General features: G+C 38.9%; 1 protein-coding gene across 1 annotated transcript in view; it reads right to left on the bottom strand.

Annotated features, from left to right (window-relative positions):
- Nucleotides 1-999: 999 nt before the first annotated feature.
- Nucleotides 1,000-27,318, bottom strand: part of STK31 (serine/threonine kinase 31) — a 38,912-nt gene continuing 12,593 nt past the window's right edge. The window contains 15 exon segments of the mRNA XM_069860400.1: nucleotides 1,000-1,493; nucleotides 1,495-1,686; nucleotides 6,377-6,445; nucleotides 8,352-8,477; nucleotides 9,858-10,007; nucleotides 10,824-10,910; nucleotides 11,157-11,282; nucleotides 11,937-12,062; nucleotides 12,437-12,517; nucleotides 13,517-13,618; nucleotides 14,648-14,779; nucleotides 15,252-15,371; nucleotides 16,420-16,536; nucleotides 18,992-19,171; nucleotides 22,543-22,665. Coding sequence (XP_069716501.1) covers nucleotides 1,461-1,493; nucleotides 1,495-1,686; nucleotides 6,377-6,445; nucleotides 8,352-8,477; nucleotides 9,858-10,007; nucleotides 10,824-10,910; nucleotides 11,157-11,282; nucleotides 11,937-12,062; nucleotides 12,437-12,517; nucleotides 13,517-13,618; nucleotides 14,648-14,779; nucleotides 15,252-15,371; nucleotides 16,420-16,536; nucleotides 18,992-19,171; nucleotides 22,543-22,665 — 1,764 coding nt within the window. The 3' untranslated portion in view covers nucleotides 1,000-1,460.

Below are 27,318 nucleotides of genomic sequence, written 5' to 3' on the forward strand. Positions count from 1 at the left end.
ACACAAGCCATCAAGTTAATCTTTTGACTTCTCCTCAGTGTTTAACATTAATTAAACTGAAGTTAGCCTTTTATTAATAGTGAAAGATAACAATCAGCGTTTGAAAAGCATCCCAGAAAACTGCTTAACTGTTTTTTTTTCATTGACAAAAAACAAGGTACTATCTTTGTGTGATTTCTGTATTGAAAATATTTATCATACTATTCAAAAATTCTACATGAAATATTTTAACAAAGTTTTTGCATTGGTTGTACACACATGACAGAAGTTTGAAAAATCATTATAATTTAATGAAAAAAGGATGAGGCATCTTACAAGCTAGTCCATATAAAGTACTAATAGGTTTAAGGGTAGAAAACGAAGTCTAATATCAGAGGTGGATCTGCCAAGGTGGTACTTTCCATCCACTGTGGGCTGTATTATTGTACCTCAGGGCTCCCTAATTCCCCTGGTGCCGCTTCTTTCCCATCACATACCGCAATTCTACATTCTTCATCCAACATGAAGCTTCAGTAACTCCTCTACAAAACACTCTCCTGCCAACAGCACTGTCCAACAGCAACACCCAGAGGCTAAATACATCACTACAGCACCTCTGCACATTTTGACCTGTTTCTCTCTGAGAAGAAAGGGAAGCATTTATAAAGATAAGCAATAATTTTCTGTAAAAATAAAGAGCTGACAAAACTCTTTAAACAGCAACAGTAACAGCAAAGTGTTGCAGGCAAAAAAACCCACTCATGAAAATCTTACCTTCACAGCTATTAGGAACAACACTTAAGAACAAATGATATAAACACACACTTATTTAGAGCAAATAAGCAGTACTTTTTGCAAATGCATGTGTATGGTACTCTGGTTGGCAGCAGCACTGCAAAGAATCAACCAGAAGGATGCCTGCTTTCTAGAAAGCCAACTACTTTCTTCAAATGCAGGAAAAGGCAGGCTGCTCTCCATCTCTCCATTTCTTTTACCATTTTTCAAAGCAGTAACTTTTTTTTTTAAATCTGGAAGGCTGCTGCTGTAGGAACAGCTTGTCTGTGCAATACAAAAAGCCTCCAGCAAGAAGGTAATGCCCTAGAGCATCTTGAAGAGGAACACGTTATCTGGAAACACAGCAAGAAGACGGATAGAAAACAGGATACAAAACCAAGTTACTACAGCTTCATCTTAAAGATCTCTGGCAACTAGCGAGACCATCCTCTGTAAATTTAAAGCCTACATAACAGACAAAGGCTGACAAACTAAGAAGAGAATCAGTAATATCACACTTACACCCCCAAACCCTTATTTAGAAAAAATGTACTCAAAACCAGAACATGGTGAAGATTGTGTAATCACAAAACATGACTGCACCCGACAAATCTTTTGTATTTGGGGTTTTCAGATGAGGACAATGATTTCAAAAGCAAACAAAACCCAAAAGTCTCCATCAAACACCTAATGGAAAAGTTCCCTATCTATTGAGTAGGGTTTGCTCCATTCTCCTCAGTTATTCACATTCTTTTTTTTCTATTCATCTGTCTTCTCAGAATCATATTCTTCACATGGCTCTTGCTGTTCACCAGGTTGTGGTGAAACTGGAATTTCATCAACTATGAGGAAGCAATCATCCTTCAGCACCTGCTCAGCTGTCAGCCTGTTACAGCAGAACAATTTCAGGAGAAGAGACTTAACTTTATCATCCTACAAACAGAGGAAGAAGGATTTCATCAGTAAGGAAAACAAACTTGATTACATATAACAATCAAGTATTCATCAAATACATCTTGTAAGTGATTAGGGCCCACGCCCTCACAAAAGGTTGCACCATAGTATTCCCAATGGTCAGCAACACTTGACAGTCATAGGTCATAGTAGTCATCAACAACAGAATAAAAGCGAGCATTCAGCACCAGGTCTGTTAACCTAGAGCCAGTGTATTTCACAGAAGAGCACGAATTAATTACGCTTTAAAATATCAATTCACTGAACTACTATAAATTAGAGAAATACTGAAGTTGGTCTTTCTACTGAGAAGGAGCAGAACACGTGCCACTCACCTATTAGAAATTCATCTTTTAACTTTTGTCGTATAGCTTTATCTCTACAAGAGTAAAGGGCAAAAAATGCAAACCATAGGAATGGGCACTAAATCAACAGCAGTTATTTTGCTATTAACCCACCACTTACACTCAGGCTCTTTGGATTTATCAGAAGGGATTATGTGCATAAATACTTCACATATTAACAGTGCTGGAGTCCATACACAAAAGATAAAAACACAGCTGCTTACATGTTTGCATAAACATCAGCTGTTGAGGGGAGAAGAGCACACACTGGATTTGGACAAGGGAACTGCAAGGAAAAATCTCGAATGCTGATCTGGAGGATCTAGATTACCAAAACGTAATGGGAGCAGAATCCTTCTGTTAGGAGGCTTGCCTGTTCACAATCTCGAAACCAGCAACACATTTGATCAGGGTCAATAAAAGAGCAAAGCACAAGATACCCTTACACCTTTCGCCTATCCCCATTTCACCCAGACAGAAGAATCAGTGTAATGCAAAGGAATGTACACAAGTAGTCAGAAACTTGAAGACAGAAACGAGAACTCAACTTCCAACTCTTTCACTAATTATGAGAGTGACTCTGGAGCATCAGTCACTCCTCAAATAATCTGAAATCTGGGCAAAAAGATGAGCTCTGAAAACTGTTGATCTTACAAGCATAAAAGACTGTCAAATGTTTATAAAACATTTTAAATGCTCAAAGGAAAATCTCTAGCTAAGAGGATCCAAACATGTGCAATGAAACAGGAGCGACCCATGATTACACACTTCCTCAGCAAAATTAAAAAGTGAAGAAAATTTGAGCATTCAGAGGGCTTGAAAAGCTTTGTACTTGTATATTTGCATTTCACACTATCAAATGTCTGTCATCAACAAATATCCCCTTCTTACCATCTTCTCACACTAAGGAAACTGAAAATTGATTCCACAAAGAATAGTGCCTTAAGACATTTCATCATGTTTGCTCCATTTTACTGTGTTTGCTCTTATTTTACTCTTGTTAAAAAAAAATATGCAGAACTGGATGCTGAAACATCCTGAACACGGAAGCTTGGAATGGCTAAATGAGTGGCCACGAGATCATAGCTCTAAACTTTGTTTTTCCCCACCCTGCAGTCACCTAACATTAATATCCCTGTTTTAAAGCTTTATGCCATCTTCCTGTGGCAATTTTACATTTGCTGAAAACACCAAAAATTTTACTAGTAGCAAGTGTGCAATTCCTCTGGGCAGGAGACTGAGAAGGAAGGGAAATTACCAGTCCATCAAGAGGCTGCAGATGGACATGGAGATTAATTCTGAGTAAGCTGATTATAGATAAAGCACTTAAAAGCAAAATAGATTTTCCCTCAAGAACTGGGACAAGGATTAACAGCCAGAGGTCTAAAAGACTCCCCAAGAAACAGCTGAAAGATATTTATGAGTATTACATTTCTTAGTAAAGCCCTCATCTGTGTCCCTGTGCACTCCAGGCAGCATGGATTGTTTTCCAGCGTACTTTGTGGTCGATGCACGTGCATGCACACACATCCAGGACAAATCCTTAAAAACTGCTGACAATGACGTATTGGTTAGAATCGTATCACCTGACAAGGTCAAAATCAAATGCTGCTTCTTTTCATCAGGGGAAAAAAATTAAAGACATCTGCTCTTATTAGAAGCTGTAAAATTAATTAATCCCTGCTAAGAGCAGTAATGGCTAAGTTCATTAATTGTCCTTGAGATACAGGCAGCTGTTTACACTCCAGAAGATACCTGCTACAGAAGAACAGACAAGTATAATATCTGGAATATCATGGCTTCGATATACACCACGGGAGGTTCAGATTGGACATCAGGAAAAATTTCTTCACCAAAAGGCTTATCAGCACTAGCACAGGCTGCCCAGGGAGGTGGTTGAGTCACCAACCCTGGAGATATTTAAAATGGTGGCTGAAGTGCTCAGGGATATGGTTTAGTAGCAGACAGGTATAGTCAGACTCTACGATCTCTTTTCCAACCAAATGATTCTATGAAACTGGCCATTTAAACTTGGATTTGCGTATTTCAGATCTTATTTGTTAAACATTATCACAGCAGAAATTTTATGGAAGCAGTGGTGAACCAACCGCTACTTTTAATGTCCCTAGAAATCTTTCCTACTTTCTGGAACAAATAAGTTTTCCCTTATGCATGAAAGAAAGTCAGTACCTAAGGATTATTATGCATAATCCTGAATGATGCACTGGGCAGACAGTTCTGTAAAAGTTTTGTGGAATACATTTAAAACCCTCTACTTAGGCCTAATGGTGAATCATGAAGCACTGAATCATCTTTCCTATAGTATTGAGTGTTCCATGAGATTAATTTAATTTTTAATAAGAAACCATAATGAGCAATAAGAATTTACAGGATCCCCTCCCTACTCAAATGCTGCATTTTTTTATTGTCCATGGTAGTGTCACACCGGAAATAATTTTGCAGAGGGATTTGGTAGACTGTCCTGTGCTTTCATCACAGGTGAACACTGCTGAAGTTATTAAAAGACAAACTGTAGAGGATGAGAGTCTCATAATAAGACCAAACTCTTTACAGTTCTGTGTTGTGCAGTGATACAGAAGCCGCCCTCCCCAGACAACAGAACCATTACAGCTGTGTTAATCTAGTGCTGTATCATGACAGTTTCTTAACCTAAACACAGTAAACAGGACACACTAAGCTCCTAATGAGCACAACTCTAGCAAATTAAGGCACTGGAACAGACTGCCCAGAGAAGTCACGGCTGCGCCATCCTTGCAGGTGTTCAAGGCCAGGCTGGATGAGGCTTTGAGCAACCTGAGCCAGTAGGAGGTGTCCCTACCCAAGGCACAGGGGCTGGATGATATTTAAGGTCCCTTACAATCCAAACCTACAATCCTATGATTCTGTCATAATTTAGCCCCATGCTTTAACAGTTCTCTCTGCAAAGCAGGTCAATCATTAATACACAAGTATAACCAATAAAGAGGGATTTATTATTTGGGTTTCTTTTTCCCTTCACAAAACAATCCAAATTTATCTGACCAACTCCACTGCTTTGTTTTCTTATTTTCCATTTTAAGTATTTTTCTTCTTTTCTGGAAAATATGGGGATTAACCTCTAACTCTTCCCTACGTTTCCTAGAAATTTCTGTCCACAACTTAAATATTCACTTAAAAGCTAAACAGAGTCACCTGCTTGCAATATTTTTAATAACAGTAAAGTCTTCATTTAAGAACTTTCAAGGCCTTTTAAAATGAGAAGAGCAAGCTGTCACTTAAAGTAAGATGAACAGAATAAGCATGGTATAAGTAGGAGTCCATACAGATTAACAAACACAAGGGTAATCCACTCAAAGGAGATGGAGGGGACAAAGGACAAGAACAAACCAGTCAGTAACCAGACAGGGGGAAGTACAACAAAAGTATGAAATGGGAGAGAGTTAAAAAAGAATATAAACCCAAGTAAGGAGAAGTACTTAGGTAACTAATGCACACAGAGAGAAGGCCATAAAATTATCTGCTTATGATTAGCATCCAAGAGATAGAGAAGTTAGTGGAGGGTCAACTTCAAAGTTGAAGACCTAGATCGAGAAACATGAAGGCACACTCGTTGTCTACTTATTCTCAAAGAGTCATTGAGAGACTGGGTAAGAATAAGCTTCCAAAAAGGGACAGAAAATAAGAGTTTGAGGTGGCAATAGTTCCTGGCAAACAGTAGAGAAAGAACAATAGTTGAAAGTAGAAAGAATGAGGGCAGCAATACAAATTTGTTACCATGCAGGGTCCACTCGCATCTGTGCATTTGTTTGAGAGGCACGGGGAAGTTTGTTTCACATATACAGTCAAAAACTCACAAAGAATAAAGGGCACAATACAACTTACGACTGCATTTAAGCAATTAAAATGGAATTCGGCTGTTTTATTAATGGTCAAACACTGTGCAATCATTACGTAGGAAGACAAATGAACAAAGTCAACTTTGATGACTTCAAAATAGACAGGTTCCTAATTGAAATAACCTCCTTTGAGGCTGAATCTCAATGACTTATTCCCCAAGTCTGTAACTTATTGTCATTTAATTAATAGCCATCAGTGAAGAAGTTGCTCCTCCTGAAGTCAGAGGTAAATATTAAGAAAATTCCAGGGTTTTCTACCTTCTTAAAGATCCTTTTCTTTGTGTGTGCTACTCAGAATAAACCAAATGGTCAATTAAGAACATTTTCTCAATCCAGCACTTACAATGAAATTACTTGGAAAAAAAAAATATTGATTAACCACCTCTACACAAAAGCAGTCTAATCTTCCTCATCTAATAATTAACATACCATGACAGCCCCATCCATCTCAGGTGTTCCATCTTCTTTCACGCCAAACTCCTGGTTTTGAATACAAACCTGTAAATGAAAATATATGTACATATTGCACAACACTGGTTTGTTTAACAGAACCTAATTTCAGTCAAAGAGATTCCAGGTTTCGAGTGAAAATGTATTGTTACAGGGAAATAGCAAGGAAAGGCTTTTTTCCTAATTTTACATTAGGGTAAAAGAGGTAAGGGGCTCAAGTTCCTCTTACAGAGAAACAAGGAGAACAAAATTAGTATCAGAAGGAACTTTCAGGGGTCAGAAGAAACAGACTTTTAAAAATATTCTGACTCAAATTCACGCCTAGGCCACATGTTTAATTATATAATCCTCTTTAAGAACGCTGAGGGGAAAGAACACTCCAACCCATAAACGAAGCAGAATTTCCCCAGTCTTCACACTGCCTAGAACCACGCCCGAGCACAGCATTTTTCAAAACCCTGCCTGCAGGTCAAGCTGAAAATGCCTCTATTCTGAACTACACAGACACCAAAAGGCAGCATGTGTTTAGTCAGTGCTGGGCTCTTGTGACACAGATCCACAGAGAACTCAGAAAACCAGTCTCTAAATTTTAGAAGTGACACTGCTGCATTATGAAGGAGAACACAATTTCAGATGCCTATCATGAAACTGGTGGCTGTTGAACATAATACTAACACCTGAGCTAGAATTTTTCATCAAATGATCAATACAACACCAAGGCCAAGCTGAACACTAGTCACGTGTGGATTAATCTGAAATTCAGCCGGTAAACTTGGATGAGGTTTCAGAAGAATACTGATCTTCCCCTATCCCAGATATTCTCTTTAGGCAGAGCCAGCTATTTGTAAGACTTTTTTAATTTCTTTTTTTTTTTTACTGGTTTTTTTTCTTTACTTTCTTTTTTCTATCCTACTTGTAAAAAAACGTTTTTCTAGAACAGATAAAGATCTAAATAGTGGTGCTGAAAGTGTTCTAACTAAGCTGAACCACATTAATAAATTATAAATCTCTATAATATTAAGTTATGCTTTAGTTTGTCTGTTTCAATAGAAAAAGCAATTTTAAGCAACCACTTCCTAAACTGGGAATAAAACATAATGAACAGTGACTTTTATACGAACTAGCTTCATTATCTCAGCACAGGTAACTGACAGTGGCTACCTATCAACTTGTAGTTTACGTTTGTTAGGAAGGGTTTTTAAGATATAACGGCACAGAAAGGATTACTAAAGCCATCACCACGCAGCTGATGAAACCACCACTGTTTCCAGAAAGATTCCCCTCTACCTGGAGCTCCAATTGGTATTCACAGAACCAGTTCCAATACATCAAACCCTCATCAAAATCACTGGGTAGCCTGTGGCTTTTCAGGTTTGAAGGAGATTTGAAGTTTTCCCATTCAGAACTCAGGGCACTGATGCCTCGAGTTGGGGAGGCAGCAATATGGTGCCAGAAGACAAAATGAGATGGAAGACACGCTGTGCAACGTGCACCCTAACACAGGAAAGTAGATTGCTTTCTCCTCCCTGGCACAACATGCACTAAAAAACAAAACACTTATCTAAGCACTGTTGCCAGCACCAAAACATATGACAGTCCCACTCTTGCCTTTATCTTCCTTCTCTTTTGATTTGGGAACTCCTCAGGGGCAAGGTCACAAAAAAAAAAAAGAAAAAAAAGGCTCACAAGGAAGCACAGTAAGAACTGACAATCCACAGCATGAGGAACAAAAGCGAGATTTTTGTTCATATTACTACACAAATTATATTGTATATTTTACAGAAAAATGCTCATAATCACTAACTCCTATTCATTCTACACTTGCCACTCAGTTGAAAACACGGACATTTATTTCACCAAAACAGCTCAAAGGAGAAGCCGAAGATAACATTTATGACTTTATAGGCCTGCTACAATTCCATAATATTACTAGAAAGTCTCCCACGTAACATACCCAGAAGAGAAGGCAGCCATAAGCATACATGTCAGAGGCTGGAGAAGGTGGCTGTCCCATTTTCAGTTCAGGAGAAACTAAGCTCAGGGTGCCGACAACCATAGTGTTTGCAGAAGCACGTTCTTCCTATGGGGAAAAAAAGGTACCCATAATTTCAAGCAAGGTCAACAGCACATTGAAGCAAATTTATCTCCCATTCCCTTTCAATGGGTCAGGCGACTTTACCATAAAGTTCTATGCTGACCCAGAAGGAAATGTAAAATCCTCCTTCATTGATCAAAAAAAAAGTGGTGTGGAAAGGAAAAAAAAAACTTAGAGATACTGCCACACATCTATCATCTGTAACTGTAATAGAAGAATAGGAATGAGAGATTTTATATCATAGTATAACTGTTGAAGCTCATAGAATGGTAAAGAATATAAATTGCAACACTTCTCAAATTAGAAAATCTTAAAAATCACAAATGTTAAAAGACATTTGTCACTATTTTGTAAAATTTTACTTCTAAAGTACCGTTCTGCCAGCTTTCCCGTTTTCTTCTTCCCTGATCTTTACCGGAAACTAGCTGCTTACTCCCTCCTGCTTTCCAGTATATTCTAGAACTGTCTATCCCCTTCCATGACAGCAGTGAGCACCAGCTACAGCCAGGCTGGAGAAGACTGGTCTCCAGATTGCCAAGACTACTCGGTAACCCATCAGTTGTCAGCTCCACTCACGCATTCGGGATTGTGCAGAAAGCAGAAGCACTAAGCACTACTGACACCCCTACAGAGAAGGCACAAATTGGACCCAGGCTGTGAACCACGGAGTGGAACTTTCCTGCTCTATCACACATGAGCTGCTCGCTTCCACACAGCCCACACCTGAAGGGAGGAGCAAAGGGAGGGACAGTCTTCCTCAGCTCTTGCAATTTTCACAATGGCGCCATCTGCACTATAATCTTTCAGAAAATTCAGCTGTCAAATTTTTAAAGCATCTCTCTTAAGCATGCAGCAAATTAAGATTTATTTCAAGGGAAGCACACCTGGCTGTCCAATCATCTGACACTCTTCATGACGTTAACAGACAACGCATTTCCAAAGCAGAAATGAGGGTTTGTCAATAGAACTTACTTTTATTTATATTATGTTTAATATTTTATATTAATATAATATTCTATCACTATTTTAAAAAAACAAATAAGCACAAAGCAGACCTCTAGCACAAAAATTAAATATGCCATTAAATATACAAGACAGCCAAACAAATACTGCAACTTCTTTTTTTTGTTCCACTCTTTTGGTTAACTACAACCCATGCTCAGAAATTCTTTTTTTCCCCTTCAAGATTAAATTGTGTTTACAAAAATTTCAACAAGACTCAAACTGTCCAACCCTATCTGGCATATGAAGCCTCAGTCTCACCGCTAAGCACAACATTCAGCAACAACTCTTTCAAATTGCAAACCCAGTTGTCTCTTTTGATACATAATTCTGACTAAAAGTCACCAAAGGATTTTTTTTTACCTCCGATTTTGTGAAATCAAAGTCTCCAACAATTCCTTGTTTTCGATTCACAGCAAAAACATTATTGCCATGCAGAGATCCGTGTACCATATCAGCTCCATGCAATGTTTGTAGACCTTGGGCCACTCCTTTCATCACTTTTAATGCCTCCTAATGATTTAATTTGGGTGTTTATTACAAAGACAGATATGGAAAAAAAAACCAAAGCACAGGATCAAGTAAGCTTCTATCCAAAACTAAGACTTTTTTTTTTTAAGGTTGGTACACATCCAAAGTTCCTGCCAATTCCATTTTATAAGCATGGACTAATTCCCAGTAAGATTATTATGACTTACGCAGCCAGACAGGGAAAAAGAAACAAAAAAAGCAATCACTGATTAAGAAATCACTAGCATGAAAAAATATAGAAGGAAAGAAAAAAAAAAAAAAAAACACCACAAAAACTCGGGCAACTTGGACCTTTACAAGTAGGCCCAAGTCAGCAAACAGAAGCTTCAAGTCAAACAGAACTAGAAAAAGAAGACTGTACTGGCTTCCAGCTACTGCTTCTTCAGGAAGGGATGATGATCCAACATGCCTATACACTGTGTGGGGAGGAGGATAAAGTAAGGGAAGGGAAAAAAGAGAAGTACACACAAGATTCCTCTAGAACTTCAATAAACATGTGCCTGCCCCTGAACATCTAACATGTTCAGTACTTTTAAAATGTACTAGTAATACAGCTGAGGAATTAATATCAATAAAAGAAAAAAGTGTATCCAACCAAAATGTCTTTTAGAAAGTTATAAACTACTGCTTGACCAGATGCTAAGAATGCCAGTCAAACTATCCTCTGCAACTTCGTACAGTCATTGTCAGCCCCGAAAGGAAGTACGTTGGGGAAACCCTAACACAGAGCAAAACAATATGAGTTCAGTTCAAAAACGTACAAAATAAAATGCTGATAGTCTAAGTAGTTATACTTACTTCTAAAGTCAGAGGTGCATTAGCCTGTAAATCTCCTAGACTTGCTCCTGGGTAGTACGGGACCATTAAATATAGCAAAGGATCAGACTTCAACAACAGCAGAAAAAATAGAAGAGATTGTTTCAAATGTCAGTGATACGGAGAAGTTAAAACACACGCTAGATGTGTGATAAATCAATTAATTATGTTTACTAAGTAGACAGTTGATCTAAACTTAGAAAGGGAGCATCTTCCTAACTCAATGCTCCAACTTAAAATATGCTAAAGCTTTAAGGTGCAATTACAAGTCTTTCAGCTTAAACAAAAATTCAAGATCATCAATTTGAATCTTGCCTTGCAGAAAAGAAGGAACAACAGTTTTAATAATCCAGATTTCTCCTTCTGCTGATTCCAAGCTCTATGATACTTTGCAACTCTTTCTATCATTTTGGCTTCCGAGCTTACATCTACAGAGTATCCCTTGAAAACAAAACAGATACCCACATTAGTACTCCTAATGCCTCTTAACATTGCATTAAACTTTTTTTTTTAATTTAAAAAATGCATATTGTTAGATGCCATCAAATTACTTCCTCTTCTACTTAACACAAAACTCAATTCCAACTGTCACAGAATGTTCCCTTGTTTTCTTATTAACTCTTAGAAAGTCTGTTCCAACAAAACAAGGAGTGGATCTTTAATATGAGAGTGAAACAAAACAAGTGAAAAGCAAGAACATTTACAACTATGTCTCCCATAATACTAAATCCCCTGTTTTCACAATTGCTAGCAGATTGGTAGTGATGCAGAGCAAGGAAAAAGGGAGTGGTTCCCAAAAACTCTCCGTGAAATTACCAGGAAGACAAACCAGAACCTGCAAGAAGAGACAGCAGTAATGAAGAGGAAAAAGGTCCCACAGATACCAGAAATTGAAGACAGTAGAAGGGAAAAAAAAACAGCAAGCATCATGGAAGCAATCCAGAAGGAAAACAATGCTTCATGTTCTACAGGCCCCGACAGAAAAAATCTACCATCTGAAAAGTGCTGTTAAACCCAGGGTCATGAAGGTAACAGCACGTCAATACGCCAAGGCTTTACCTTCAACATTAACCAAAAAGCCAGTGTCAACCTTACCTTTAGAAGAACCTTCTGGCCCTGAATTTCTGAACACATTAAAGGTCGCTTTGTGCTCAGTTCCTTCCTGGGCTCAATATCCAAAAGGTCTCGCTCCAGGCTGTGTGTCAGAAGTCCACCAGAGTTCTGAAGCACATGCGCAAACAGATATCCACAATAAGAGCAAAGCATTTAACAGCTTTGACTACCTCTCCTCTTCCTCAATCAACTTAGCAAAGCATAAAACCAACTGGGACATGTTAAAAAGTTACAGCATCTATTACCAAAAGACTGGCCATGACGAGGTAGCTAATGGTTGGACTCGATGATCCGGTGGGTCTCTTCCAACCTGGTTATTCTATGATTCTATGATAATGAAATGCATTCCTTGAACATCCCCCAGAAGTGGAGGATAAGGAGGAAGACAACAACAAACTATGTTTGTGGACTGACACTGTGCAGAGCCTTGATAGTGTGCGAAAGAATAACTGATAGTGCATTCAGACACTATCTCTGCTTACCAGATAGCTTAGAAGTCCTGCTTCTGGATAAAGAAGTGGCAATTCAGGGAACCATTTCTGTACCAAATATGTAAGCTTCTCCTAAAAGAAGGAAACAAGGCCCACAGAACCAGGTCATTGGTTTCTGACATATATAAATATATACTGACATTTGCAATGCATACCCAGGACATTCAAACGTACATCAACCAAGACCACACCTCCTTCAACAACATCATTCAAACTCAACACTGTCATTTGCTTTTTAAAAATAAATAAATAAATAAATAAACCTATGCAACATGAATGCAGCAGTTCAATATGGACAGATTTCTAAAAGCTCAGAGGTTGGGTAATGTTGAGGCCCTCAAACAGGTCACGTACTTTCACAGAAAACATTTCATCTTTCCTACAAGAGGCTTTAGTAGGCCTAAACAAGAGAAAACAATTTCACTACAGGTAAGGGGACAAAGACAGAAATCAAGCAGTAACACAGATCAGGCCGGCATCTCATGCATCTCCAGACCCTGCACAACTGTAACGCTGTGCAATACTGAACACAATTTGTGTGTGTAATAGTACACACAAGTGTTATGTCTGCAGAGGAAGGTATATCGACCACCACAAACCCCTAGTGCCCTTTTACTCACGAGGCAAGTGTGTCCAATTCTTCCTTCTGTATACAAGACTTAGAGAAACAGAGATTGCCTTCACTTCAGAATAAATGCAAGTTTTAACCTTAGTCACTAGTAAACAGTTCCCCTTCTTGGAAGAAATACAGTCTTTCTTCAGCAACTGAGCTTACACTTTAACCTCCAGCTCTTCTGGGCTGAAAACTACAGATCGCATGTTTTTCTAACCTCATCCCCTTACTAAGGGGGGAATGGGGCAGGAGGAAGGTCTGAAGCAACTATGTTCAGAGATAAAACCGATGAGCCTCCATGCCTTCTCCCATTGGTTTCACCACAATAGGGCCATCTTACCATTCAACACTACAGAAATCGCACTTTTTATTTTACCCAGAGCAGACATTAAAGCAACTGAAATGCAGATGTGTCTCATACAGGCTTGTTTTCGTTGCCCAAGTAGCGTAATACTTACATATTCTTCTTGTTCCTTAGATACTTCCTGAAGAATTCTATTTCTTAGATCAGCAATTTCCTCTTCTTTTTCTGCCATTTCAGAACCAGTGTAATCATCAGACTGCATTAGGAGTAACAAAAGTTAGTGTGAATCTCATCTTGCTATTATGCCGAACAACGGTAACCGACTGTATCAGGATTAAAAAGTAGTTTCCATCTCACAGTTCTGGAGTTGAACGTATTCTCAAATGCGTATTTTACTCAGTCTCCTTCCTGGAAACCCAAGAGAATCTCTTAAAAATCTAATGACTGTGAAATAAAGGTGTGGCCTTTATTTATGTGTTACAGACACATAAATGGGTTCTAGCCCTTTGCCTACTTGTCTCCCAAGTCGAAGAGCATTTCTTCTTTTAATTAGATGATCACATATAATCACAACAGCAACACCATTCATCCATGAGCAACACCAAGTTCCATAATTCATTTACTTTTTGTCTTCTAAGCAGGCATTTTCCTCATGTTGCTACCTCATTATTCAAGAATCATTTTCCCTATGTACTGCATTAATGTGCCATTTTAAATCCTTCTCGGAAGCTCACTGCCCCTTTATAATGCTTACAGAGACACATGCAGGTTCTTTTTTCTTTAAGCATCACCTGGATAATTAAGAAGCAGCACTGAAGCTGGGGTAATATTTACGTTCTTTGGACTTCTCTCAGGGGTAGCGGGTAACCCTGAAAACTAGAACAGACATTGACTTCTAACAGACATTGTCACTAAAAGGGAAGGATACATGTTACTAACAAAGTGAAAACTTTAAGTCACACAATCAGCACAGTAAAAAGAGTTGGACAACACTGCTCATGCTGTGAACAGTGACTGTCACCAGAGGGACTTGGTTAAAAGCACAGTCTCATGGCTGGGGAAATGAAACAGAAAAATGGCTATGTATCAACCTCCTTTTTTTAAGCCATTTAGTCTTGGTCTCAGGAGCCTGTAAAACTTCCATAGCTAAAGGCAAAATTCAGGTCAGAAAACAAACTGTTCTATACAATCACCACTTACTTGGAATATGCAACATTGGTGTTTCTAAACCAATTTACAAAAAAAAAAACCAGACAAAACCACCAACACTGTAATGTTTCCATACTTCCTCTAAGTTGTTCTTTGCAACCAGCTTCCACCTTAACATTCCCTTTAAGATTTTCACAGTTTTCTTAATTGATAGTAAGTTGCTAATATCAGGTCTTCTATTCATCCATTCTTCAGCCTCTTTTTTGAACTAGAAGTTAAAAGGAAAACAAACACAAACAAAAAAAAAAACAAGAAAAAAAATCAGAAAGTGTTCAAGCATCCTATTTTAACATGTTTTAGTCCAATGTATTAGATAAACTGCCTGAAGCCTATCTCAACTAGCCTTTCAGGGTCTTTCCCCAAAGAAGAGGGTTTTTATTGGTGTTTCATTTTAATTACATTAACAACTTTGCAGAAAACCAACATTCTCCTTAAAGCTCAATCCCCTTAACTTACGTACTACTGATTAGTAGTGAATGTATTTAACTGAAATGAAGCATTGGCTGAGGTAACGCGCAGCTGCAATTCACAAGCTTTAACCCAACCAATCTCTCATCACTAATTATATTCCTAAAATGTCCTTATAAAAAGATAAGAGGACATCTTTCAAAAAGAAATTATGTCAGAAAGGGTTACTATTATAGATGAGTGAGAAGAGAATAAATAAGGCATAAACTCACCTCAACACTGGCCAAGTATCTGTTCTGTATGACAGCGATCATACTTTGCTCCTGGTGAGCGTTACATATAACTTTATTGTAAGCACTCAAAATTATTCCCTCCACTGCTTCATCAGGCTCCTGGGTTGAATTACACAGAAGGAGAATGAAGACTGAGAGTCACTCCTCATTTATACACACCAATGCTTAAGATGTAAAACCTTTACTGAGAAATTCCATCATTAATGGAAAAAAAATCATTTATCAGATTTCTCACTCTCTTCTTAAAGAGATTCTAAAAAGGGAAATCTAAGAGTTCATCCAATAATTGCAATACAATAAAACCAACTGGCACTTCTATGCGTAAGTTCAATTTCATATTCCACATTTTATTAAAGAGGTTTTTTTAAAGACAGCATCGTTAAACAGATAGGAAGTGTTAAAGCATGCCAGCATTTTCTACCAGAAACTGGTTCCTGGTTCTATCACAGAGAGCAGTCACAAGCAGGCTGAACTACCGATTTGTTGTTAGCTTGATGCTGAATTAGAGGACAGGTTCAACTTTGGCTGACACGACTACTCTATTACACTGTAGGGACTCTCACTGCAGAGACAACGCAAGTACCTCAAAGAGTTAGCAAAGAATGGAGGAAATGCTTATCAGAAAAGATAAAAATCTGGGAAAAAGGCTAACACAAGCATAGAAAAAGATTACAAGACAAGAACACTAGTGTCCCATGCAAAAGGGAAGTGATGAAAAACATCTCTTAAGACTGGAAAAAGTCAATTTATCCATACACATTCATCCAGACAGGCAATCCCATTATTTTAAACATTAAGTTAATTTTCATCACCTGTATTTCAACACAAGCAGAAAAAAAAAAAAAAAAAAGCTTCTCTGCACATGAAGAGAGAAGGAACAGTTTTCCCAGTATTTCTTAGTTAAGTCAGCAACACATACAGCTAATTCCTGCAATCCAAAGCTGTCCTCCGCCTGTTGCCTGGAAAACACATTGCTCCCCAGAGAGAAGAGAATCTGAGTGACTTTCATCACATTTCCACAAAAAAAACACATGCTGCCTTGTAGCAAATAAACTCGTCTGATACATTAAGAAAAGCTTTAAACTGAAGTCAAAGATGTATAAAATATACAGAAGTCGTTGACACAGTAGGCACGATTAGAACTTACATTTAAGTCAGCATCCAGTTCTTCAGAAATAGCCAACTTAGCCTTTTCGAGAATTTCATCTACGTTGCCAAGCATTTCGTCTAAATCTAAAGATGCTTCCGACATCAGGTCAAAACACTTCAAAGAGGAAAACAAAACCAATCAGCCTTGGAAAGTAAAGTGAACAGCTAGCAAGAAGGCAGCAAAACCAAGCAAGAAATCAGAATTTGTGTCAGATCTCACCTTTAACTGCCTCACATTTGAGCAATATGATTTCTAGAACTAACAGTGTTAAGACTCACCAGCCAAGAAGGAGGTTGATTTTTGTCTTGATCCAAGTTTTATTTTCCTAATCTCATTTTGATTTTTTTTTACCAATAATGAAACAGTACAAGAATCCAAATCCTTCTCCTATTGAGTTTTGTGTCAAAAATCAACATGTGCTGCCCACACAATGATCCACAGGATGCTCAATATGGCAGTTTCACTACAGACTAGGCTTTCCATTCGTATGCAGCAGCACCTGAGATAAAGACACATCCTGGGATCTATTTCACAGCTTATCAAGTGTGAAATAAGGTTAAAGGTTTTACCAGGAAACTGCAGTGTTCTCACAGAAGTCAGAAATAACTTCACTTCAAAAAAATCTAAGATACAGAAGGTGCTAGAGAAAAATCAGCAAGATCAACTTATAGTTACATTGAATGTTATTTTCAGCAAAGTTTTATTACTCATACCTGCAGAAGAAGAGATGTTATACTGGCAACAAAAACTAAAATGAAAATATGGTCCTTTATTTAACACGCAACATACACAGTCATAACAGAAATGTGCAGACTCCACCTCAATCATTTACCTATCAAATGTGTATTCCCTGAAAGACTGTGAAAATATTTTATTGTCTTAACCTTAAAGGAATCAAGAATAACAACTTCAACAGTGTAAGTTCAGACAGTATGTTGCTCTATAAAGCCTGGAGCTGCATACTGGAAAGGAGCCATCTAGTCTCTCAACATTTCCTTGTCTGTCATTGACCCACTTCCTGTCGTAGATTCTGATCAATGCTACATGAAATTAATTTAGATTCAGAAAGAGAGGAAAAGGAGTTACTTAGTTAAAATGAGAGGGGAAACACTTCAATGATTCATTTGCTCTACATGACTGCTCATGCCTTTTTTAAAAAGGAGCTAGAAGTTAAATTCCAACAGAATAACTGCATATGAAAAACTGAAATGATGAAGATGGATAAATGAAAATTGCTTGGTTTACCAACCCATTACAGAAGTCTGTACATATCCTGCGCCTGTGAACTGTTTGCAGAGTAGTTCAGATTCAAAACAGGTAAATCAGAGTTCATCACAACAGTAACAAAGATTAGCAACGTTCATACATGCAGAATAGCACTCTGAATTGCACCCAGCAATCACAGAAACCCACCTGCAGGCTTGTTTGCCCTCTCCAATAATGAGATAATTATAAACATCTGCAAGTAATCATATTCATTAACATTATATTGCACATATGACATGCACCAAGTCCACACTGCTGCTGAACAGTATTTATTGTCAGGTCAAGGAACACTACTGTTATTCCTAGCAGTATCTGGCCAAAGTAAATGTTCTGGGTACAAAGAAATGCAAAAAAATACGGCAGAAAACCTCTTCACTATAAAAGGCCATAACTCTTGTGGATTATGTACAATTCACACGGGCAGGAAGGCTATGCTGACACAAACTGAAGACGTTTACACACAAGTGCAACAAGGAGATCAAGGAGACTGGCCCCGCGGGAATGGAAAGAAAGCAGCTTACAGTCTTCCCAGGAAGATTAAGTGTCCTAAACTGAGCAAGAACGTAGATATTAAACACAGAGACAGGAAAGCCACAATTCTACCTCCCTACTTTGCACTTTCTTTACAACCAGAACTCAATGGATGGTAACCCACTTCTACCATTTCCTTTTAAGACAAATAACACACAACACCAATGCTCCTAACTTCCTACAACTCAAGACGGAGTCAGCATCAGAATGGTATTCCGGAAAATACAGCAGGACATGCAAATACAAGTGGGCGATTCCTTTGCATAAATTTTCCCTGCTCAGCATTTCAATGAGGAAAACAATTCTGTTATGTATTTGTCTGCAACTTGTACCTAGATCACGTCAAGTCAGACTGGCTGCTTCTTTGCAGTGGTCTCACGTGACTTCTTTCATCAGCATTTTTGAACTAGAACCTCTTAAAATCTTAAGTCTTTCTAGCCAAAGGTCGCTTGAAAGAACCAAGTAAATCTTTTCAGTCACAATGAATAGATAGAGCACACTCATACAGAAGTTAAACTTGCATAAAGATACTGATCTCAACGTAAGAGATGTCTTTTCCTTAAAAGCATAAACTGGTTCACCACAAAGATACGGTAAGAATAAAGGTAAATTAACACTCCATTCCTCAACACGCTACCTTCCCCTCTGTGTTGAAGCACTGTCGTTTAGCACCACTGCTCATATGCACAATCTCCCTGTTACAGGCAGTCGTCCATATTAATGCCAACTCCTCGCAAGCTCAGTTAGTGTCAGACTTTCCTGTTAACCGTACCTTTACAATACCTCTGAGCCAGTCAGCAAGAATTTGCAGAGCTGCATCTGTCTGATTTCTGATGCAAATTAATTTCTTCATTTTAGTACTCTTCCCCTTAAAGAACTGTTGAAATACCTCCTCAGAGTCATCTGCCTCAGAATCTTGACTGTACATCATTTCCACAGAAGCAGACAGTTCCTGTGCATCAAGAGAATCAAACAAAAACAGGTACCGGAAGAATTTTAAGACAGTATATTCATCTGTATAAAAATCAAGACATTTAACACAGAAAAAGCTAGCACTACCTGCTGGCATAGAATCACTTCTACTATAAAAGCCTCTTTCTATATCCAGTGAAGTGTATTTTATATCCTGCTTTCCTCTCAGATGTAGTGGCAGTACTTCTACCAAAAAAATGCAATGCAGAAAAGGATCTCACACAGAGATCATACAGCCCAATTTACCCCTTCAAAACACATACACCACAAAAAGCTTAACAGCTCCTAAGACATCATTCATATTCTACTTTCTTCTTCACTACGGATTGGACTTTAAAGTCACACTCATTTGGATAAAGAGCAAAATGGTGTTCAATTTACAGTGTTCCTCATACAACTACGCAAACTCAGAAAACAAAGTGAACTTGTACTAAGAAACAAGGTGAGAAGCCAGACACCCAAGGAATGCTTCTGGACTGATACCTCCCTGCACAAGTCACCAGTCAAATATCTTCTGACACACCTTTGTCAGCACACTGACTCCTAGATGAAACAGCAATTATCCGTGTCTGACCCCTGAAGGCCCTCTGAAACAAGTTTTACAGTCTGGAAACTTCTATTTCCATCTAAAAGCCAAGTATTCTGCAAGTATAGGAAGCACAGGGTCCACCTCCCACCTCCAAACAACACCTAAGCCATGTCCATGAAGAAAAACACAACACACCTCTCTCTTCCTCCTGAGAGTGTTTTTCATCTTTGTACCCTGTCAGATGCAACAGCCAACACTATGGAAAATGCAGTATGTCAGAACTTAAAGAAACGGCTTGTTAGGAGCCTTTCAGATGCTTGAAAGACAGAGGTCATACAAACAACCAAATCTAACTCAAAGGAAAAAAAAAAAAAGAACTTGGCAGCAAGGAACTCCTCTCACTGGGACTGTGAGTACTGTGGAGGTAAGGAAGTGAGCTTGATCAGTTTTGTACAACTACCCATGTCAACACCACACCCAGGCCCCAGCTCTACAGATGCAGAACAGCAGTTCACACTGGAGCCAAAAGCACAAGAACTTCCTCACGTAACAGCTAACTATCAACCCAACCCAAAACAAAACCAAACCACCACCACCAAACACACAACCCCGCAAAAAAAACAAACTAAACAGAAAACGACACCACCAAACAGTTTTTTATAAAACTCCAGAACTGATTTCATCAAAATAGTACAACAAACAGCATTCATTTAGTACAACAGATTGTTTAAAGCAACAATTTCCAGCTGAGCCAGGTGAGCTTTGTGCAAATGTGCTAATCTATAACCAAAGACAAAAATGTTTGTGCTAAATTTATGGAGGTTATTTAAACCACACGCGTGCACAACAGATTTTTCTCACACTCTTTTTTGAGCAGCTGGATTTTAATACACCGGGACACATGTGCAGCACAGCACGGAGGAAGCCAGGTTAAAATGGAACAGTCTGAATGAGGGAGATAAAAAACCTGCCCTCTTAACAGCTGCCAAAAGTGGGTAATAGAACGGCAAGAAGCGCTCAGTAACAGTTTGACATCCAATATCACATCCCGTTTACAAAACCAGCAGCACTAGTTACACCAGAAGAGTATCTGCATGCAATCCATCGGCCTGTCCTCAAGGAAAGAATCCACTGAAGTTTTATTGTATTTCCACCCATGTATTCTTCATACTGTACACACACCTTCCTTAAAACCTATGAGACAAAATGTGTGATGCAGAAGGCAGGTTTGCAATATACAGCCTCAGTGGGAGGGGCATTAGCTCCCACACTCCTGTTCTCAGAGACACTGGAAAAGCATTTGCTTGTCTCCGACAGCAGAGCATAAGCTCTTCAGCTCTATAAACTGCAACCAAAGGTTCTTACTGATATCTGGTAAAAAAAAAAAAATTGCTTCCCTACTTGGGAAAACTATGTTGATCTTCTAGCTCCAAGTATGGTTGGACTCGAGGATCCGGTGGGTCTCTTCCAACCTGGTTATTCTATGATTCTGTGATTCTAAGTACAAGAGAGGACCATCAACACAGTCAAACTAAAGCCTAAAGTTCACTTAATACACCTAGCAGCATTTCAGGACCCTTTCAAATATTTTCAAAGAACTATTAAAATCTCACTACAGTAAAATTACCTAGAAGATGCTTAATGCCTACCACCTAGTGGATTAGCACAGCATAACCTTTAAACACACACCAAAAAAAAACCTCTCCACAAAAGAGAAAAACGCCACACAACAGCACACCTCAACTTCCCTCTCTCTGAATGAGCAGGATCCACACAGGGGCTTCAGTGACAGAAAGCAATGAAATGTATCCAATATCTTTTCTAATTAGACATGAATCTGCATATAAGACTAGAGCCAAAAAAGTAAGTGTATCAAAACAGTTTTTGAATGGTGTTGAAAAATTCAACTCCATTAGAAACTGTTATTCTATGAAAATTTGAATGCTTCAATTTATTAATGTGGTTCCAGCTTTATAAAAACTTACGTGCAGCCAGTAATCTTGGTGACTTTTCATAAGAACCCAGTATCATACACATGTGGATGAATACATCTCTGAAATTTGTAGGAACAAGCTGTCAAACTCCTGCCAACCTTTTTCCCCTCTATATACATTTGCATAATCAAAAAAAAAAGCAAGTAATATTCCTGAAGTTTAAAGAAGAAAAGAAACTATTTCTGATAGCAAAGGCAGAAACACCAGCATGGTAATATTTCTATCAGTGAAGTTCTCTTCAAAAGTTCTTACTGCCTTTACAGAGCCTACTTCCATGTCTACTTCCCCACTTTGTTACTGGTTTGGCTGCAAGGGAGAGACCGTTGGCATAAACACGTGCTCCTGTAGTGTTTAACTCCCACCTTAAAAAAACCCAAACAAACACTTTTAAACAACTCACACTTTGTTACGCTAGTCCAAACTACAGAGCTATCTTAACAGAAACTTTATCAAACAAACACTGCCACAATTTGCAGGGTAACTGCATTGATTTTTTTCATTTTAGGTTCTCTCAATTAGCATCTGCCTTCTACTAAACATTCTGTGCTTTGTGAAGCTTGGTTAGTTACCAAACAGTACCATACGAGAAAAGCTGCTGCTCAAATCTGGGATCAAGATAATAATTTTCCTTTAGAAACGAACATCCAGGAGACCAGGATCATTAAGTAACACTGAGAACTATGCATGTCAGATGTACAGCTTAACTCAGAACTGTTACTGAAAGCTTCAACTGCTGCTGTGAAGGTCTCCAACGAGAAAACATTTAAGAAATACCCTCCACAGTTCCTCAGTGTTCCAGAACCAACACTGATAAAACAACCTCCTTACCTGTAACTTTCTTGAGCGCTCAGAGAGGGGCAGTTGATCCACTTCCAAAATTAATTCTTCCACTGCTGAATACAAGTTCTGCCGTATCTCATCTCTCTTCGCAATGAATTCATCTCTTTCATCCTTTGCAGAAGGAAAAGCACATCAGCAACTCACCCCCAAACGCCACATACACAATATGAAAAGTGACGCAAAATAGCATTGATCTCTGCGAAGTATGATCGGTACGATACATGCCTGACTGGAAATGAGTAAGAAAGCATATTTTGTTTTTAACCTCTACTCCTAGACATGACCACCTTGCAAAATACAGCATTCTTTACAGGGTAAAAATATTACTTACAAGACGACTAAAGAAATAGTTTCTACAGGGCTGTTGATGATAACAGTAGGAGTCTTTACTGTCACTTGTAAACTTAAAATGTCCCAGCTGTCCAACAGTTTGTTATAATATTACAGAAACTGGGATTATCCACGCTTCTATACATGCCAAATTACATCCAGAAAGTCAGACTGCAAAAAACTTCTGGCTGCAGAAGAACATCCTAGAATCAAAAAAACTTTACCAATTTTTTCCTTGCCTTCCAGCAGGAAAGACAGATAACCTGCACACTCCCTGCTGATAATGTGCAGTAAGATCATTAATAATTTCCCAGAAACAAAAGCAAAGTTTCCCTTGCATGACTGGCAAGATTAGTTCCACTAATGGGAGAGGAACCTCATATTCCCATCAGACAATGTACCTAAATGATCAGAACCAAGGCTTTCAAAATGGTTGAAGGAAGTTACTCAGAAGCATACTTGCAGTGTTCTTGCGACAGTGACTTAACCCAGCACACCCAGAGAAATATGAAAATACACATGAAGATGGAAGACCAAACTACAGCTTTACAGAACTGCTGTAAAAGATTTGCTATTGCCTTCAACATCTGTCTCTAAAAATGAAAAAGCAAGTAAAATTACTTACGTAGCTGTAAGTCACTGTTCTGACACGCATTCCTTTCCCCACCCCAAAAACCTTGTAGAGTCCAGTGTGGAAGGCAATTAGTAAAGAAGCAGAAAACGGAGTTAATCACGGCACTAATATCAGTTTCACACGGAGCCAAAGAACAGCCGAATGAAGGCTTCCTGCTGACAAGCAATATGTAATAGAAACATATCTGCAATATAAGGATGTATACACAAACACTGGTTTTCAGAGTTTCTAAATTAAATTAGCCAGTGAAAGCTTAGAAGTTGACTTCATCAAGAGTTTCTAAGTATCCAGGGAAGACAGACTAGAAACCTTTTGCCTGTTACAGAAAAGGGCAGAATGAGATCCGATGGCTGGAAATTGAAAGATGGATAAACCCCAACTAAAAATAAAATTCCAAGTTGCAGCATACACTGCTACAAAATTTAAACTAGCAATTGAACTAATATTGTAATTCAGCCAGATATTAGTGGGAAGGATAATAAAAATCAGTGGATTAAGCCTTGCTATAGAAGGTAAACACAATGTCTTGTTTCAGCAGTTAAGAACACGAAACAGCAAAAACTTCTGCACTTTTAGGGCATCTCAGGTGACCAAAAGCACACACAACCTTTACAGAGTTCCTGCTTTTACCTGCATAAGACAGGAGGTAGTTTGTAAAAAAAAAAAATACTGTAATGCACTGCACAAAAAAAATGTTCTTTCTGACAAGAGGTCTTTATTCCTTTATAAGGCAGGATTTCTGCAGAATATTACTTCAAAAACTAGAGCAACAGAGACTTAATGTAGTAGGAGATTCAACCAGGCCACCAAACGCCAATTAATACCCGTTCAAACACTGGAGTACACTTAGCAGTCTGCTCATGGCTAAATGACAATCCAGGAACTCAACAGATGGCTGGGAAGCCACAGAACAAGTCTCTTTGCGGTGTCTGCTATTTAATTGGGTACACGTGACAGTTCATGGCTCAGATAATGCCTGTTAAATAAGAGTAACTTCACAGAGTTTGCTTCAGAGTTAAGCTGTTAAAATACTGTCAATGTGCTGCTTTACAAAGACGTGAGCTCCTTACAACAACAAACAGTAGAATTAAGCAGCTTTAGAACAGGCTAAAGGCTCCTCAAACCACAAAGTTTATTTTACGCCTCGTCCATCTTATATCTCTCAATAAAACAACTCCACTAACAACCCAAACTCAATTCCACCCAACCACCAGACCTGGCATGCTAAATGTCAAGCTAGCTTATCATTTTGTTTCTGGTAACTACAGCAACACTTATGGAAATACATAGGAGCAGGATACAGAAACATAGAATCACCAGGTTGGAAAAGACCTCTTGGATCATCAAGTCCAACCATTCCTATCTGCCAGTAAACTATGTCCCTGAGCACCTCATCCACCAGTCTTTTTAAACACCTCCAGGGATGGTGACTCAACCACCTCCCCACCAAGTATACCTATAGTGCAATCACCTCATCAATGCATTCTTGCTTTAGTGTGACTTAATGACCTCATAAGCAAGAGAATAAAAAAGAATCCTCCTCCTCGAATAAGTTCTAACCACTTTTTAGAGCCTACTTCTACTTTTGGACTCAGTTTTTGGCTCCCTTTAGTTCAAGTTACCACTTTGCAGTACACAGAATAGATAAAACTAGCTCTGGCATCAGTATCCTCAATAAATGGCTCTGTTTATCCCACTCTTCCCCACCTTATTTTTTTATTTTTAAATGACCAAATGAGTACTTTCCCTTTTTTAAATATTGGCATGATTACTTTTCCATCCTTCCCACAAAAATGCTAAATATGTACACTACAGTCTCCAATGCATTTCTAAAACAAAATCATAAATTAAACAACTCACCCGTAAAATTTTATCTACATTGACTGAGAAGTCAGAATTTGTATTACAGGCTGCTATAAGCATCTGCCTACATAGCCATCGGGGGAACTTCTAATTGTCTCTGTTTTTTCATCTGTAAAGCTACCATCCTCTCAGTAACATTTCATAGGAGAGCTGGTTAAGTGACGAAGACCCAGAATCACAGAATCACAGAATAACCAGGTTGGAAGAGACCCACCGGATCACCGAGTCCAACCGTTCCTACCAAACACTAAACCATGTCCCTCAGCACCTCGTCCACCCGTGCCTTAAACACCTCCAGGGAAGGTGACTCAACCACCTCCCTGGGCAGCCTCTGCCAGGGACCAATGACCCTTTCTGTAAAGAATTTTTTCCTAACGTCTAGCCTAAACCTCCCCTGTCGGAGCTTGAGGCCATTCCCTCTTGTCCTGTCCCCTGTCACTTGGGAGAAGAGGCCAGCACCCTCCTCTCTACAACCTCCTTTCAGGTAGTTGTAGAGAGCAATGAGGTCACCCCTCAGCCTCCTCTTCTCCAGGCTAAACAACCCCAGCTCTCTCAGCCGCTCCTCATAAGGCCTGTTCTCCAGCCCTTTCACCAGCTTTGTTGCACGTAAATAAATAAGCCAGCGCACCCTCACCACTAGGGACTTTATCAGAAAACTCAAGGCTGTGTTTTCTACAGCATCACTTCTACGGCAACACAGCAGACGGTTGGAACCCCAACCCCATCACTGATTAACCGCCTAGAGAAACTTGGACAAGTATTCCAAGTGACTTTTGCTGGGAACAAACTACCGAGTGAGAACACAAGAACACCCGTACCTTCCTATTTGGACAGAGAATTTAGATCAAATTCTATGATTATTTTTTAATATATTTTTAAGCATTTCCACTCCAGAAGAACAACCTTTGTTATTTCCATACACACCATGCCCCTGTACTGATTAATCAGTCTACTGATTATCTTCCTACATTTCCAAGATATATGTTACTTAAATACCTTATTAAAAACAAATGCTCCAGTCACCCTTCTTCATTCTGGGGGCAGCATGTAGGACAGACCCAGTTAAACCAGCGTAAGCCAACTAAGGAAGTACAGACAATGAAAACTGGAAGGCCATTTACTCCCAAACTGCACTCAGGTTTACTCACGTCTGTGATATTTGTTTAAGATGCATTAGGTTTCCCCCAAAGCAAGATGGTGTCCACTTTCAAGAGCTTACAAACAAATGAGCCTTGTGACATTGAGAGAGGGCATCAGCGCTTCAGGGAAGTTAAAGGAATAGCACATTGCTTAGGCAACTGAATAGTAAGATTTAATTCAGTAAAACCAATTTTGACAGCTGGGTTGACAGATTAAGCAAAATCAGTTAACAGTTTGCTACGATTTAATAGCCAGCTATTTCATCCATCTGGTTGGGTTCACTGGGCTTCTTGTACACTGGATTTACATGCATCTCATTTTAACTGAGCAAGAAACCAAGTCAGTGACATGAACATATTCAGTTGTGCTGTTTGTTAGCCCATCCACAGTCAGAATAATTTAAGTAGAGATGATGAGCAGAATAGCAAGCACACCTTTTACTGTGGGCATCCTGGACAGTTCTTGTATTTGAAAATGCAGTTGCCAAGATTCCGTTACATGTTTGAAACATGTTTGAGACAGATCTTTCAAAATCAAAATGATTCTCAGGGAAAAAGCAAAGTCACACCGCCTTTGTGGTCCCACAGCTGTTGTGTGATGCAACTGTAACTCCTGTTCTGCGCCCTTCACCTACCAAAGTCTTCAAAATACTGCAGACAATTTCCACAAGAGCCTTGAGACGTCCTCCTTCCAGCTGCTACCAATTTGTCTTGAAAACTAAATTAATTCTGCAGGGAGCTTTACACTTCAACACATTCCCACTTGCACACCCTCTGCAGCAGTCTGGGATGTATACC

The sequence above is a fragment of the Phaenicophaeus curvirostris genome, chromosome 6 (assembly GCF_032191515.1).
Source record: "Phaenicophaeus curvirostris isolate KB17595 chromosome 6, BPBGC_Pcur_1.0, whole genome shotgun sequence".
Taxonomy (NCBI): Eukaryota; Metazoa; Chordata; class Aves; order Cuculiformes; family Cuculidae; genus Phaenicophaeus; species Phaenicophaeus curvirostris.